This window comes from Cryptotermes secundus, unplaced genomic scaffold (assembly GCF_002891405.2).
Source record: "Cryptotermes secundus unplaced genomic scaffold, Csec_1.0 scaffold209, whole genome shotgun sequence".
Classification (NCBI taxonomy): domain Eukaryota; kingdom Metazoa; phylum Arthropoda; class Insecta; order Blattodea; family Kalotermitidae; genus Cryptotermes; species Cryptotermes secundus.
The window spans coordinates 1,383,088-1,399,390 of record NW_019727789.1 but is presented as its reverse complement, the minus strand read 5'-3'; the positions used below and the strand labels follow the sequence as shown (position 1 = coordinate 1,399,390).

The window sequence follows — 16,303 nt, the reverse complement described above, 5'->3', positions numbered from 1 at the left end:
GCAGTAGATCAGAAACACCTGGAAAGCTTCGAAATGTGGTGTTGGAGAAGGATGGAGAAGATCAGTTGGACAAATTATGTGAGAAATGAAGAAGTGTTATTTAGAGTTAGTGATCAGAGGAATATCCTACACGAAATAAGAAAACGGAAGGCTAATTGGATTGGTCATATCTTACGCGGTAACTGCCTCCTAAAAGAAGTTATTGAAGGAAAGATAGAGGGGTGGATAGAAGTGACCAGAAGACGAGGAAGAAGATGTAAGAAGATGCTGGATGACCTTGGGGACAGAAGAGGATATTTTCATTTGAAGGAGAAAGCTCTAGATTTCATCAAGTGGAGGAACTGTTTTGGAAGAGACTGTGGACCTGTCGTCTTGACAGATTACAGATGAATGAATGAATGAAAAAAAATATACACTGGACAGTAAGATTTTCCTGTCATTTGTAGGTTTATGATTGTCACTCCAGTTCTCTTTCTTTGAATTTTGTTCCTTTTGTCACTTTGTAAATTCCCTGTTTCTATTTTTGTTTGTTTCCCTCTTCCATCTGCAGTCCAAGGTTTTGAAAATTATATTTTTCCAGTTATTTGCATATGTCCATACCACCTCAGCATTTTATTGTCTATCTTCTCCACAATATCTTTCATGATTATTCTTTTTCTGGTTCATTTCTGCTGATTTCTTTAGGAACTTAAAAAGAATTCAATTTAATTTCAGCGTGGCTGTGTGTCAGGTGGAAGTGATGCTACAGTGAAGTTCTGGCAGTTTGAGCTGATTACTGACCCTAATAGCAAGGACAGCAAGGCCAAGGTTTTGTCAGCCCTCCACACAAGGACTCTGAAACTGGAGGAGAATGTACTTTGTGTCCAGGTGTCAGCCAATAATCGTCTGTTGGCTGTTGCCCTCCTGGACTCTACAGTTCAGATATTTTTTGTGGATTCACTCAAGGTGAAGACAAATATCATAAGGAAGTATGAATTATGTTTTAACCAATTTAGTTTTATGCTTCAGTAATACTTAAACTTTTAGGATCTGATAGTCCATGGTTAAGGCACTTGACTACATAGGCTACAACTTTTGGTTGAAACATCCCAAAAACCATAGATTCTGTCTTCCCCTTGTAGTATTGTTTCTATATTGTGTGGATCGATGAATAAAAGGTCTCCACTCTCTTCTACCTTTCCAGAAACCTTGCTTTTCAGTTTCTTGCAAGCTGTTTCCTCTCTTCTTGATGTCTAGTACTTGGCTGAACCATTTTATTTTGGGTAATCTCATACGTATCGCACCCTATTATGTTGACTCTTTTGACATGGCCTCATCTTCATAGTTGTTTCTCTTTAACTCTGTTAAAAAAAAATTCCAGTTTCTTTACTTAAATATTTCATTTATGATTCCACCTATCCTTTTTCCTTCAGTTCTTCTAACCCATTCCTTTTTTCCCTCTAAACAATTTCATACCTATGAAGTTGTGGATACATTTGTAGCATTACAAAATTTTTTAATATTGTGCTTTTTTTTTATACAGTTTTTCATCTCGCTGTATGGTCACAAGCTGCCTGTACTCTGTATGGATATCAGCTCTGACTCGACACTTATTGCTACGGGTTCTGCTGATCGAAATGTTAAGATCTGGGGTCTGGATTTTGGTGATTGTCACCGCAGTATCTTTGCTCATGATGATTCAGTGACTGGCCTTCAGTTTGTACCCCGAACACACCAGTTCTTCACTTGTGGCAAAGATGGTAGAGTCAAACAATGGGATGCTGATTCATTTGACAAGATCATCACATTGCAGGTGATGCATGAGTCCATAATGCAGAATTCAAATGGTTTAGCATATAAGTAATGTATCTGGCTTGCGTTCACTAAGTACCACAGTCAAATTCCCTCTGGAAAATTTTACCCTGACTGAGGTTTTTCATAGTTTTACTCAACACTTTCAGGAAAACCACGAGTTACCTCCATGTAAATAGACAATTCCCTGCTGAAGTTGATCTGGATAACTCCTGAATTTAAGTTGTTTAATACAGTCTTGCCAACCCACTCAAACTAAGTAACTTAATGGGGTATGGTCCTTCTTGAGAAGCTGATAGATGCTTGGCTGGTCGTGAAATCCAAACATTCCCCTGACACTTTGTTTTCAGATATCCTCAGTGTTGTTTTCTTGAAGTTTTATACTGATCGGGTAAAACTGTAGTCTCATAGAGGTAAACCTATCTCTGTAACAGGCTGTTGAGGCTCATAGGGGTGTGAGACATGAAGGTTCCCACATTTTCTAGACAGTTGGCTCATAGATAGTGGTTAGGATGTCAGCCTTTGCCCCTTACCCTCAGGAAGATTCCTGGCACTCATTTCTATGAGAGGCCACAGTGTGGCTGGAAGGATTAGGTCAATTGAAAATCCAGTGACCTCATTGGGAATCGAACCCACAACCTTCTGGCTCATAGCATAGTGCCTCAATCAATTATGCTACCATGTGCCCCTACTATAGTCCTATATATTTTAATATTAACATTTTGTAGATAGGAGACATGTAAGATTCTGAAGTGAATGGTAGCGAGCAGTCCCCGAATTTGATCTGTCCTTAATTTAATCATGAATGAAATTCTGATTTGATATGGTCATTTGCAAATATTTTAATTTCACCACATTTTTTTTTTGATGTATTAGCTCTTTATATATTATGATTTTTTACTCTGTTCTGGTGATGAAGCATGGGCATATACTTTGCTTTCTTGGCATTCTTTTTCCAGACCACACTCCTTTCTGCATTTTACTTTATTGAATCAAAATTTTTAAGCAGTAAATTAAAATCATTAGCACAAACCAGAAGTTGATATGTTCCAATCGAGTCCCACCTGTCATTATCTTGGACTTTTTTAATGGTATATTTCAAAATGACACAAAAGGGGACAGCGGGTTTCATCACTTAACTTTGGAAAAATTTGAACTGGAGGAAATTTAACACCAAGATTCTTTAATGTGAACCTTAAATAAAAGAACATTAAATAGGTAGTTGATTTTACCATTCACATAATGGTAGTCCATTACAGGCTCATCATGGAGAGGCTCGTGCTTTGGCTGTAAGTCCGAACGGTCGATATGTGGTGAGCTGTGGCTCAGACAGGGTACTGAGGCTATTTGAACAGTCAGCTGAGCCACTGGTTCTGGAGGATGAGGCAGAAGAAGAACGAGAGGCACTGGATAATGAGGCTCTCGTAACAGGAGAGGAAACTACTGTCCCTGGCCAGACTGGACTGAATTTGCCATCCAAGAAGACTGTTGGTAGTGAGAAGGCTGTAAGTTAAAGAAGCTGTGTGTTTACATGATATTGAGAAGTGAATTCTAATTATATGCATATTATGAATGCAGTTGTGTATCTGATGATTCTTTTAAGGTATTTAAGAAGAAAGAATTTTCTCATATTCCTGAAGAATTTGCTCACTTATTCATAAATTTTCTGGCACAATGTTCTGTTTTAACAGTTAGAAAATGACTGGCTCTTCAAGGAACTTTCTGGTGATAAGGTACCTGAAGGTTCATGACAATAGAGCATTACTGGACCCCAAACTGTGCCAGTTCAGTCCAGTTTCCACTCTCATATCATTTTCTCTTAGATTCATTGTAATATTGTCCTGTCTGTTGGCTTTCAACTGGCATCTTCTGTACATAAGTTTTAGCATCCAATGTACTGAATTTCTTACATGCTACTTGTATGGTTTTTTTTTATATAAAATTCCTTCATTTTAATCTATGATATTATCTTAAGCTAATTGAAATTGGAAGGTGCTATGGCATGGAAATGAATGTGGAGAAAACAAAAGTAATGAAAATTTCGAGACAACCAACCCCAGTCACAATAAAGATAGACCAAAAACAAGTGGAGAATGTGAAATGTTTTAAATATTTGGGTAGCTTGTTAACAGATGATGGAAGGTGTACTTGTGAAATTAAATCCAGGATTGCCATGGCAAAAGCTGCATTTAGCAAGAAGAAGAATCTTTTTACCAGCAAATTGGACTTAAATTTGAGGAAGAAACTAGTGAAATGCTACATTTGGAGCATAGCTCTGTATGGGGCTGAAACATGGACACTTAGGGCAGTAGATCAGAAACATCTGGAAAGTTTCGAAATGTGGTGTTGGAGAAGAATGGAGAAGATCAGTTGGACCGATTATGTGAGAAATGAAGAAGTGTTAATTAGAGTCAGTGAGCAGAGGAATATCCTACATGAAATAAGAAAACGGAAGGCTAATTGGATTGGTCATGTTTTACGCAGAAACTGCCTTCTAAAAGAAGCTATCGAAGGAAAGATAGATGGGCGGATAGAAGTGACAAGAAGACGAGGAAGAAGACGTAAGAAGATGCTGGATGACCTTGGGGACAGAAGAGGATACTGTCATTTGAAGAAGAAAGCTCTAGATCGCATTAGGTGGAGGAATTGTTTTGAAAGAGACTGTGGACCTGTTGTCTTGACAGATTACTGATGATGATGATGATTATCTTAAGTATTAATAATGGGTCATCTTGTGTAATTTTTTATGTTCTTCTTTTATGTCATCCTTTTTAGTATGTATTTCTCAACATTATTTAATCACTTCTTCAGAATATGCTAAATGATTACACTGTAGAAATTTGCCTATCCATATCTTCCTTTTATAACAGTTGGTATAGTGACTGCCTATGGTGTGGATGACTGAGGGGTTGGAGTTTGAGTCCCAGTAGAGTCAGAATTTTCACTTCTCCATATTGTCGTCAATACTGGCTCTGGGGCCCACCCAGCCTCCTATCCAATGGGTACTGGGTGGGGGGGGGTCTTTACCCAGGGGCAAAGCTGCAGGGGCGTGAAGCTGACCACTCAGTTTCAGCTAGTGCTTAGGTCAAGAAAATGTGGATCTGTACATCCACTCCTCCATGTGCCTTCATGGCATAGTGCTTAATTAGTTAAGTGCAGGACAACTTTGCCTTTTACTATGCCCCCACCCCTACTTAAGCTGGAACTTTATAAAACTGATTTCAGGCAGAGCAATTATTGGAGTGTCTTGAGATCTGCCGAGAATTTCGAGCAAAGTTGAAGGAGCACAGTGCTTTGGTGAAGGCAGCATCCAAGAAAGAAAAAGTACCACCCCCACCACAGCCACCTGCTCTTATGGCAGCCTATCAAGCTGCTACACCAGATGATTTCCTGCTTGAGATACTGCAAAGAATTCGGTCAAGGTAGCGAAGGCTCTTTTCAGAACTGAAGTACAACCTGTAGATAATGAATCTCTGTAACAGATACCTTCATATGACACAGAAAATCATGGGATCAACTTGGATACAGTTCATTGTACTTATACTGCACAAGGACTGGCTGTGAACTATTTGACTGAGTTTATATTTCATTATATTCCCACCATGTCCAGAATTTTATCAGTTAATAATGTTTATGGAGACTTTATAAATGCACGAAATTAAACAATCAATACATATTTCCATTACAGTGCAACACAAGATTGTTACAGTCACTTTAATTTTTATTCACAACGTGTTTCGGCCTTGTATGGACATCATCAGGTATCCTTGTTATGCTAAACTGTTCGCTGCACTGCTTGCCTCAATTTTAAAATAAAATTAAAATAGGTGACCCAATAAAATTTAGTAAAAATGGTATCGATTTCCATGTGGGATCTTTTAGTGTAATCCTCGACAGCATGGCTGTCTTTCATGTAGTTTGTTGATGTTGGTGTGTATGCTGATTTCTATATGCCTCTTTGGTTGTAGGCCCATTACCCCACTTGTGTAGTTTCCTGTTGTGTGCATGCAGCCAGTGCCCTGATAAATGTGCAACTTTTAACTAGTTTGCCAATACTGGTATCAGCCAAAATAAAAAAAGTACTGCAACGAAGGCTGCAAATTTTTAAGGCCCATATGTAATTGTTCTCTATTTCTATTTGACTTCATCTGTCAAAATACTCTCATCAGCATTTTACTGTGAAATTATTTATTTATGAATTATGAAATTGACTAAAAATGGAAATTCTGTTGTTCCAGCGACCTTGAGGAGGCCCTCTTGCTGCTTCCATTCACATCAGTATGTGAACTCCTCAGTCAGTTACCTGCACTGATTGCAAGGGGATTTCAAACAGAACTGGTGTGTCGGACCATGATTTTCCTCTTCAAGGTGCATCATAAACCTATAGTAAATAATCAGGCACTTCTCCCTGTAGTGAGGGAGCTCCAGAAATTGGCTGTTTCTGAAGTCAACCACCTGAGGGTTAGTACTGTAAATTTCTTTCATTGCGTTTGTACTTTCTAAGAATAAATAATTATGGTAAGAATGTATAATACCCTCTTACTTTTAAATGCTTCTATTTTATTAGAGAGATAATCCAAACTCTTTAATAAGTACATCATGCAGTGGTCTGTTTCCATGTATAATTTCTACTGTTACATACCAGAAATTTGTTGAACACATCCTTAAATGCTGATTTCAGTATTTTCAATTTTCAACACAGAAGTTTAAACATATTAGTAGATATGTTTTTAACTGATGACAGTACCAAATTACATATGTGCATTTAGGCATGGTGTCAGATATTATTAGGTTTCTAACTGTAAGATTATTCCATATTTTAAGAGATCAAGATATGTTGAGAAAAATCTCACTAGACTTACTAAGTCCCTTGTACTGCGGCCACTTCTGGCCTATTGTACCAACCCCAGATGATAGGTGAGATGGAATGAAGCTTGGCAGGGGAAACTGAAGTACTCGGAACAAAAACCTGCCCCAGCGCCACTTTGTCCAACACAGATCCCACTTGACCAGACCCGGGATCGAACCAGGGCCGCCACGGTGGGAAGCCAGCGACTAACTGCTTGAGCTATGGCGCGACCCTAGACTCGTGTAAGTATGCTCTTTAACACATGGCAGTATAATTACAATAATTTCTTGCACATTTTTCACTCTAATTTGTTTTAACAAGAAAATCTTTTAAGTCTTTTACACTTGTTTGTCATTTCACTGTATCAAGTGACTTCACACTTTCAGGACATTTCTGTGTATGTGACTTAAGTGTGTAAATCAGCAGTAGCACTGTATTAATGGTAGTTAAGAGAACCTGTAACTGAAGTGCTAATAAATCCAATCATCTGATCTAAACCCATTATTTTTGTCACGCATACCACCCTACACATTTTGGTGTCAAAAGTTGGTGGTTCGGATGATATTGGATTCATCAGCAGTTATGACCAATAAAATACATGACATAAAATGTAAATAACATGCATCTTTAAAGTAATATATCATCAACTGACAGCTGAACACAGAAACTTAAAGTTTCACTGTTCTTTTTGCACATTTGCAAACATTCATAAAATGTCTTACTGTTACTGCGCTGGGGACACTTGCGTGATTCCTTTGTACTTGTTCTAGGATATGGTTGGCTACAACTTGCATGGACTCCAGTTCCTGCAGAGGGAATTAGAGGCTAGGGAAGGAATACAGTTATTCATGGATGCAACACTGGAAAAGAGGAAAAAAGATCGACAAAAGAGAAAGAAGGAAAGGGTTGCCAAAAGGGCAATCATGATGCTATAATGTGATATCTTGTATTCATGTTGCTTTTCCATTAAAAGTTGATCTGAATAAGATAAAAATTATGGCATACTGTGCAATGTTTGTTGTACTTTATTATTATTGCTGCTGTTATTAATAAATCCACATGTATATACAACTCTAATCTTATTTATTATGATGTAAAGATTCAGAGAATTGTTCAGTGATCTGGACAGCAGATTAACACATGGATATAGAGAGAATGATGACTCTGTTTCTTGGCCTGTACAAGATATAGTCAGTTCTTATGATCCACCTCATCGGGACTTGAACCATGACCTTCCGGCTTGTAGCATAGTGTCCCCTTATACACCTTTAACCCACAAAAATTTGTGTCTGGAAGTTGTGCATAAAATATGTGAATACTACTTTCCAGAGTATAATTTTACGTGTCACACTGAGGCAATTAAGCAGAATGCAAAGTGGCAGCATGGTATGGATATTTGTGTCTACAGACCCCACCATGCAAGTCCTTGAACAATAAGTAAAACAATTCACCCACTGCATTATATTCGAAGAAAATGCAATTAAAGTTCAATGTGATGTAGCAAAACACTATGGATATTGCAGTCCAGTGATTCCACTGTGTGATTTATCGATTAACACTAAGATTAAAATGCTCCTTAATAATATTTTGAATGATCTATACTTCCACTCCCTCATATATCTTCATGGCATATCACTTAATTAAGCATAGCGACAACTCTTTTTTTTCCTTGGCACTACAGCCCCAGTGGGACTTGGCCTACCTCCATGAACTTCTCCGTTCACTTCGGTTTTTCCTAGATCTTACACATTCGGCAGGACTCCTTGGGTGGGTGATCAGCTCGTCGCAAGGCCTCTGCCTGTACACAAACAGAAAAACACACACAAACTAAACATCCATGCCCTGAGTGGGATTCGAACCCACGATACCAGTTTCCAAGCAAGCGAAGACAGTACATGCCTTAGACCGCTCAGCTACCGTGACCGGCTAGGGACAACTTTACCTTCCCTATAATTTTTGTGGAAAATGCAGTGTCCCCACACTGTGTTTTTTTATTTAACTTTAATCACATTTTTCATGAAGATTATGTCAAACTTTATCAAGGGGGAAAAATATATTTTGCACCCCTCCCTCCTAAAGTCTTGTATAAACATGGGTGCACATCTGATGGCACTAAACAAAGGAACCTTGATTGTGAATGCTCCCACATCTTCTAGACAGTCAGCTCACAGATAGCGTGAGGTTGTCAGCCTTACAAGCCTGCTGCCCTTTACCACCCAGGAAAATTCCTGGTGCTCATTTCTGTTAGAGGCTGAGTTGACACCAGGGCCATAGTACAGCTGGAAGGATTAGATCAATTGAAAAATCCAACGACCTCATCAGGATTCGATCCCACAACCTTCCAGCTTGTAGCATAGTGCCTCTACTGACTATGCTACCCCGTACTGGAAAATTAACAATCCAATTTTATATGGGTATTAACTGTTCTATTATCTAGCCAGTAATGCATACATTGCCTCACAAGTGCAATGGAATGTTACAGTCATTTAATATGCTTTCAGAACTGTGGACCAGCCATTCTAATTTACATATCAGAAGAATGTAACAGATCTTTCTTACAGTTAAGTAATATCCAATATAAAAAACTGCGTACTTCTGTATTGTGATGCTACTCGTATTTAGTTGGGAGATGGTTATGAATGCTTCAAAGGACCCCGATGCCTCCATCTATGCAGCAGAAGATGAAGAAGGCAGGTTCCTCAGAAATATCGGTAACCATCTACCAAACTAGAGAGCCACATCATAGAAGACTGCAGTCTTAAAACTGCATGTTGTTTTTCATCGTTTTATAAATCTGAGCCTCTAATTACACAAAGGACCAGTCATATTCAATGAAAGGTTGCACCTAGACCATGGGCTTAGATTATGAAACATACTTTTTTTTTGTCCTTTGAATGAAAGCATCATTTCTTACTATACTTGTCAGGAACAGTGATGGGACATTGTACTGTGCACTTATCCTGGAGAAAGGAGGGAGTGTTATAGCTAAGGTTAAGAGAACCGTGATGTAAAGGTGGGAGGTACTACACTGTTAAATACGAGAAAAATTGAAGCAACTGCATGGGATAATAATAAATCAATACAGATTTTGGTTCTACATTTGAACATTTATTTTTTATAATTTCTTTATTTAATGATGATGTATCATCAAAACTGCCACAGCCAATTTAAGAACAGCAGTGATGTAAGATAAGTTATTTTTTCAGAGTCAACAGTATCATCAATGTATTAGACAAAATTGTTTATCTCTCTCTGTCACACTCTGCCACCACATACTGCACAGAGACAGGTATGATAACTGGACAGTATGTCTGTCTGATTTCAAACCAGTTAAGTATTTCACAGAATAGTTATGTGAAAGAAAAAATGTCCTTGGAACACAAAACTTCATCTCTCAGTCTCTGATTAATTTTGTACCTCTAACTGAAAGTATTCCTTGAGGATACAAATAACAATGAGGGACTGACAGCAAAGCAGTTCACCCATCAAGAAAGCAGCATTTAAATGAGATCATATGCCCCATACAAGGAGCTTTAAAAATGGACAAACACACAACCTATGTAACATGACTATTCTGACCAGCCAATGGTTCATATGTGCTTATGTGGGAAAGGCAGTAGATTTCTATATTATCACTAGTTTATTTTTAAACTTCTCAAATTCTTATGCTTAAGACAAAAATCGTTATCCTGTCCTGCTACTTACATAATGATAGAGGGTGTCACGTGGCCAGCACAACAAATTCCCATGGCCGTTAATTTCGGTTTTCTAGACCGGAGCCATTATTTCCTTGAAATAGCTCCTCAATTATCATCATGAGGCTGAGTGGACCCCATTCCAGACCCACTACTGCTCAGAAAAAATCTGGTAGCACCGGGAATTGAACCTGGACCTATGGATCTGTAGCCAGGAACTCTGACCACTAGACCACAGAGTTGCAAAACCTACCCCCTACTCTTAGTATTGTCAAAGCTAATGCTTGTACAGAAATTAAATGTAGCAGAGCTTGCAATGTAACTGAAGTCACTAAGTTAAAAAGTCCGTGCATTTAATCTCAACAGATGAATATCTGTAAAATGACATATTTAGACCTCCACAAAATATAAGATTGGTTACTTAATGACTGTATATCAGTATGTAAGATTACATAACACTGAGTAAACTCTTGTAAATATTTCAAGAGACAGTCAAAAATCTGAATGTTGTTTCAGTGTGATGGCATCCCACTGGCACCGTGCACACCTGAAGACATTTTCTTGATGTAAAAAATATATCACATTATTATAATATATTATTAGCTGTTGATACAACACTATTAATTAATCAATAAGCACTCTTCAATCTTGAAACATAAAATTGGGATTTTTCAATTTCAGTGGTCTTAATAGGAATTGTAACTTTGTAAGAAGGCCAGTAATATGCAAAGTAGTAAGCAACAGAACAAATCTCAGGAGTGAACAATAATATGGGATTGTTATATTGCGCCTTTGTTCTTGAGTTTTAGTACTGCACCGTTCAGCCCCCGTCCCCCTCCCCACCACATACCAAAAAAACACACATGTAGTTTATATGCCATACATTAAGTATTCTGCATGAATTCTGGAATCTGTAACACTGACTTGCAAACCTATCCTTTTAGAATCTTGAATTAAATATGTTCCTTATCTCAAGGCAAGACAGAATTACAGCTGCTGAAATTAAATTTATTAAACAAATATGTAAATATAACTTGGCAGGGCCATAAAAGAAAAGGAGACATTTTAAAAAACAATTAGAAACGGAACCCATATTCGGCAAAATTTTGAAATACAAAACCAACTGTATTGAATAAACCAATGGAATGCAAATGAACAAACTTCCAAAAGTATTAAAAAATTAAAAACCATATGAATTGAAGAACTGGGGAATGCTTTTGAAGATAACATTGGAAAAATGAGACCAGAAAGGGTCAACAAGTGGCACAGCCTCTGAGTTGTAGATTATTATTATTATTATTATTATTATTATTGTTATTGTTGTTGTTGTTGTTGTTTTATATATTCAACAGTTCACAATGCTGTTTTCATTTACATTCTTCACATACTCTCTATCAGCTGTTCACTAGCTTTATGATCCTAAAGGAACTTTTAATATGGAAATTTGTACCTATCCAAAATGATCATTCAGGAAAAAAATATCCAAATTTGGGTTATGTATGCCTTCACCCACTATGACATAAAGTTTCTAATGCCTATTCCAAAGCAAGCATTGAACAGAATCACAATAACTTTACCTCAAAACTAATGTAGGAATACAGCAAAACCTCTTTTAAGATTTCTCTGAGGAGCAGTGCATTTGAATATAAAAACTGGGTGAAATCTTAAATGGCATCATAAACTTAACCTGAGGCTACTGGTTTGTGATCACTGAAACTGAACATTAAATGAGGGAAAAGCTTAAATCAAGGGTTCTATTATACTTATATCATTCTTGTATCAACTGTATCAGACAGTGTTTGAAATATGAGAGTCAGCTGTCTTTCTAACCCATATGTCTTTCATTCTGAACTAATATACATCATTAATTATCTTTGGTATCATTACATTCAAAACTTTTCAACATAAAAGCATATCTTAACACAAAAACCAGTGTACCTATCAATGCTAGTCATGTAATATGACTAGTAGTACATACCTCCCAAAAGAGTTTCAGAATTATCACTTCAGCACACAGGTAAAGCACCATCTTTATTTCATGACAACCATAAACAATCAAAATACTATGAAAGAGATTCATTGTACTAAGCCGTTCCGAAGCAAGAATACTAATTAAACATATTCTGCACAAACATAAGAGAAGCTTATGTTGGAATTATTAATTTGTAACTTGTTATAATAAAATGTATTGAATTTCTTAATTTCCAGAGTGGTGTTCTGGAATGCCTTTATCCATTACAATCAACAGAGCTCTCCAAAAGCAACAGAGGCAGAAACAAACAAGCACTCAAGACATACACATACACTTAATTAATGTATTAAAAAAATTGTTATGTATTCAGAAGTACACAACTTAGATACCATAAGGAGTTAACTTCATATATATTCATATAGGTAAGGATAAGAAACTGATTATGAACTGAAAATAGGCCTTGAAATTCAGGCTATTCCTCGAGCATTAATTATGACATAAACAAATCCAATAAGAATCTAAGTTATAAATACTTTATAACAGTGTTTTTTTTTCTGATAACCTCCTCAATTTTAATATGGTTAAATTCACCTTCTGAATGTATGGCTGCAACCACAAGGCCATCTAGATGACATGTTTGAAGAAAATAAAAGCAGAACCTCTGTTTTGTCAGATGACAGGAAACATGTACTTCATTCACTTTGCCAGATCATTTTAATGTGTCATTCAGTGCATCAAAATATATCTGCTTTATTCCAGTCATTATTTTGTAGTATCACTTACTTCAAATTACCATTTTTAACGAGCCTAACCTCTCAACAGCTCTGTTAAAATATTATTCTGAAAGACAGACCAGAATTAAGCCTTCCCATCATCAAAATTGTAGGGAGCACCCTATCTACAGATACTGCCTTTAAAGAGGGAAAGTGAACACATTCTGCTGACAGCAACTGAATGCAAAATAAATGTATCTAGTTTTCTGATCAGTTGGTAATGGCCAAGTGCAGATGGTTTCACAGAAGTTTCTAAGTAGATATACAGAGAGAAGCATCAGAGAATTATGTTTCGATTGTAGGACCTAAATGGGTTTTGATTTTGGATATTTACAAAAAGAATAAAAAAAAATGAGGTCCTAAAAGAACATGAGTAAAAATTATAACAATCAGAAACTCATCATATTGTTTGTGAAATTAATCCAGAATTATAATTTACAAGTCTCTTAATTTCTGGATATTTCACATCTGACTTTCATTTTTCATAAGCAGTGCTTTTTGTTAAATAAAAATCTTAAAACTGTCACAAACTAACCATGCAAATCCATAAATCTGTATATCCATTTCATATCCACAGGCTCACTCACACAACCATAGAATAAACATACATCCTATTTTGGTTACAGTGTAACAAACATTTCAGGTTGTTCAAACTGCAGACTAATGGTATTTTAATATTCATTCACAGAACTTCTCTTTGGCAGCAAAAAATTTGTGTTTTAACATATGGAAGACAGTAATGACTTCATGATACAGGATCTTGCCTGAGAATGTAACAGCTAATCAGGTACTCAAGAAACTTCCTGTTGTTATAAAGCCTAAAGGTCATTTACAAAAGCCCACCACTGAAGCTTTTCTGTTTCTCATTTAAAGAATTGTCTTTCAGTGCTCTGAAGTAAATACAAATTACAGACATTAAACATACTACTCGTATACTAATAACATTGACAAATTGACTTCAGATCACTTCCAATTCAGAGTAAAATCTATGAACCAGAAACAGAAAAATGTTACTATAATATGGTATGAACTAAAAATTACAACTATACCATCAGTTTCCAAATACAGAAGTTACAAACTGTTACTTAAAATCTATGTATTTTATGTAACATAAGAAACAGTTGCTGAAGATGGTATTTAATACAATCACAGCAGGTTAATACTGTAAGAAAATATAATGCATGAAATGAATGCACCAACAAGATCCTACCCGTCAGTACTCAGATGCTGTCACTTGGGCCAGGATCTATTCAAAGAGGCTGGGTACACTTTTCAATTGAACAAACAGGCAGGGATAAACTCAGAAGTTGGGCCTTCAGCAATATCTTAAAGGGAAAACTCTGCATGAAAAGTTGAAAAAACGATGGAGGTTAAGTATATTTATCAAGCAAATAGAGGCAGGAATAAAGTGAAAAGAAGGCCATTCAGCATTACCTGAAAGCAAAATCTCTGCAAGAAAAGTTGGAAAGATTAAAGAAATATTGGTAGGAACATCTGTTACACATGGACAACAATGAAATTTCTGGTCAGTTATGTTAAAATTGATGATGAATACATATTACCACTCTGGAGACCAAGAAGAACGAGGAAAAACCAGGTAAAAGAAGATACTCATATATTAAAACAGAAAGATTACCTGCACCAGTTAAAATTATCTTGGCCTAACAATGGGCTTATGTAAATTTAATTCTGAAAATCAATATCTTGTCATAAGGGGGACCCTGGTGATCTTTGATTACAACACTAGTCTCTCATTCAAAGGGTTCTGATTTCCAGATATGTGTGCAAAATATTGCTGTTAACAGATTTTGATTTAATCCTTCACTTCTACCGAAGAAAAAGATTTTGGAATGTGACGAACACCAGGCTCCCAATTCCCCATCATTCAAGCCCATGTTAAAAGTTGTAGGTGTACCCTGCTATCATCTGCAAGCTCATTCTATTATTGGGGTTAAAGAATCTGCCCTCTGGAGGCCCCAAATTCTGAAATGCTAAAGTGGAGAGAGGCAAGAACAGTTAAAGAGACCATATTTGGAGGCACCAGAAACCAACCAACAAACATCATGTCATAATTATTTGCTCATACACAAATGATCACTGAAAAGTTTAGATTCAAATATTAAATTCACAGTTTCTTTCTTGGAACACAGGAATATGTTCAAGTTATAATACAGATAACTGTAACTCATGCAGCTGTCAAGCAGCACTTCAATAATCTTGTAACAACAATTTAGATCCTTCAACAGACATCCAACAGCTTCCAGCACTGCCATATCTCATGTTTACAGCGCAAGTAGTCTACAGTTGAACAATGTCTTTCAGTTTCACCAACCCACAATCCAATCTCTTTATATCACAGAGGTGAAATTTACAACAAAGAAATTCTACAGAGCAACAACTCTGCCATGAGATCATGTAAGAGACTCAACAAAGTCACTTATGAAGCAGCCCATCTCTCTGCTCTCCACAACAGAGCATACATATTGTGGGTCCTTACCTCACCTCCTCCTACAGTTTGGTCAACACCATTGCTATGATACATGTGCATGGGGCTCTGAACACCTGTTGGGGTCATCACCATGTCAGTGTACCGTGCAATCAAACTGCGATATCCTCGACCAACTGTTGCAATCAGGGGACAGCTCTGCTTCTTATGGGCATCTGCAGGAGTGCCTGTTACATCATCACCAGTTGCAGAACTGACTTCTGCAGTAGGGCGAAGCAATGGAACAATAGCACGTACTTCCTCTGCAAAAGGACGGAACACAGTGATGGGACGCATCGTCGATCGTTCAGCCACTATAATGCATCCCCACGTTGTGCCAATATACAGCTCAGTATTGAGGATTGCCATGCTTGTCACCTGAAATGAAACAGATAAATGAATATGGTTTCACAGTCTATGTATTGCTAAATCCACATAGTATAACGATAATTATGAACAGTAATATTGTAACGTGTTTTGAGTTCGAATCTCGTTGGTCATGTGTGTAAGTCCAAATCCCACTTCTGACACCAGTGTAACGTGTTTCGTTACTGAATACGCCATAGAGATCGTTAATTGGTTTATTTAACAACCTACAAATCACGGCTACAATTAGGTACAACACAGTTGCGGGTTTCCACACTTTACAAACCCTACAACCAAAGTCTTCACGTACTAATAACACGGGAGCTATACAAATCTCCCTGAATTACACACTCCAAATATAACTGTACTACA

At 37.0% G+C, this 16,303-nt stretch overlaps 2 protein-coding genes across 3 annotated transcripts in view; one reads left to right on the top strand and one right to left on the bottom strand.

Moving 5' to 3' along the window:
- LOC111864989 (WD repeat-containing protein 3) overlaps nucleotides 1-7,711 on the top strand; it is a 25,410-nt gene extending 17,699 nt beyond the window's left edge. The window contains exons 10-15 of the mRNA XM_023852654.2: nucleotides 715-945; nucleotides 1,523-1,792; nucleotides 3,051-3,296; nucleotides 5,017-5,213; nucleotides 6,030-6,252; nucleotides 7,411-7,711. Of these exons, the coding sequence (XP_023708422.1) occupies nucleotides 715-945; nucleotides 1,523-1,792; nucleotides 3,051-3,296; nucleotides 5,017-5,213; nucleotides 6,030-6,252; nucleotides 7,411-7,575 (1,332 nt within the window). The 3' untranslated portion in view covers nucleotides 7,576-7,711. The remainder of the gene's footprint in view (nucleotides 1-714; nucleotides 946-1,522; nucleotides 1,793-3,050; nucleotides 3,297-5,016; nucleotides 5,214-6,029; nucleotides 6,253-7,410) is intronic.
- A 4,410-nt stretch (nucleotides 7,712-12,121) lies between these two features.
- LOC111864966 (leucine-rich repeat serine/threonine-protein kinase 1) overlaps nucleotides 12,122-16,303 on the bottom strand; it is a 105,660-nt gene continuing 101,478 nt past the window's right edge. For both annotated transcript variants that reach the window (XM_033751640.1, XM_023852618.2), the window contains exon 45: nucleotides 12,122-15,943. In XM_033751640.1, the coding sequence (XP_033607531.1) occupies nucleotides 15,518-15,943 (426 nt within the window). In that variant the 3' untranslated portion in view covers nucleotides 12,122-15,517. The remainder of the gene's footprint in view (nucleotides 15,944-16,303) is intronic.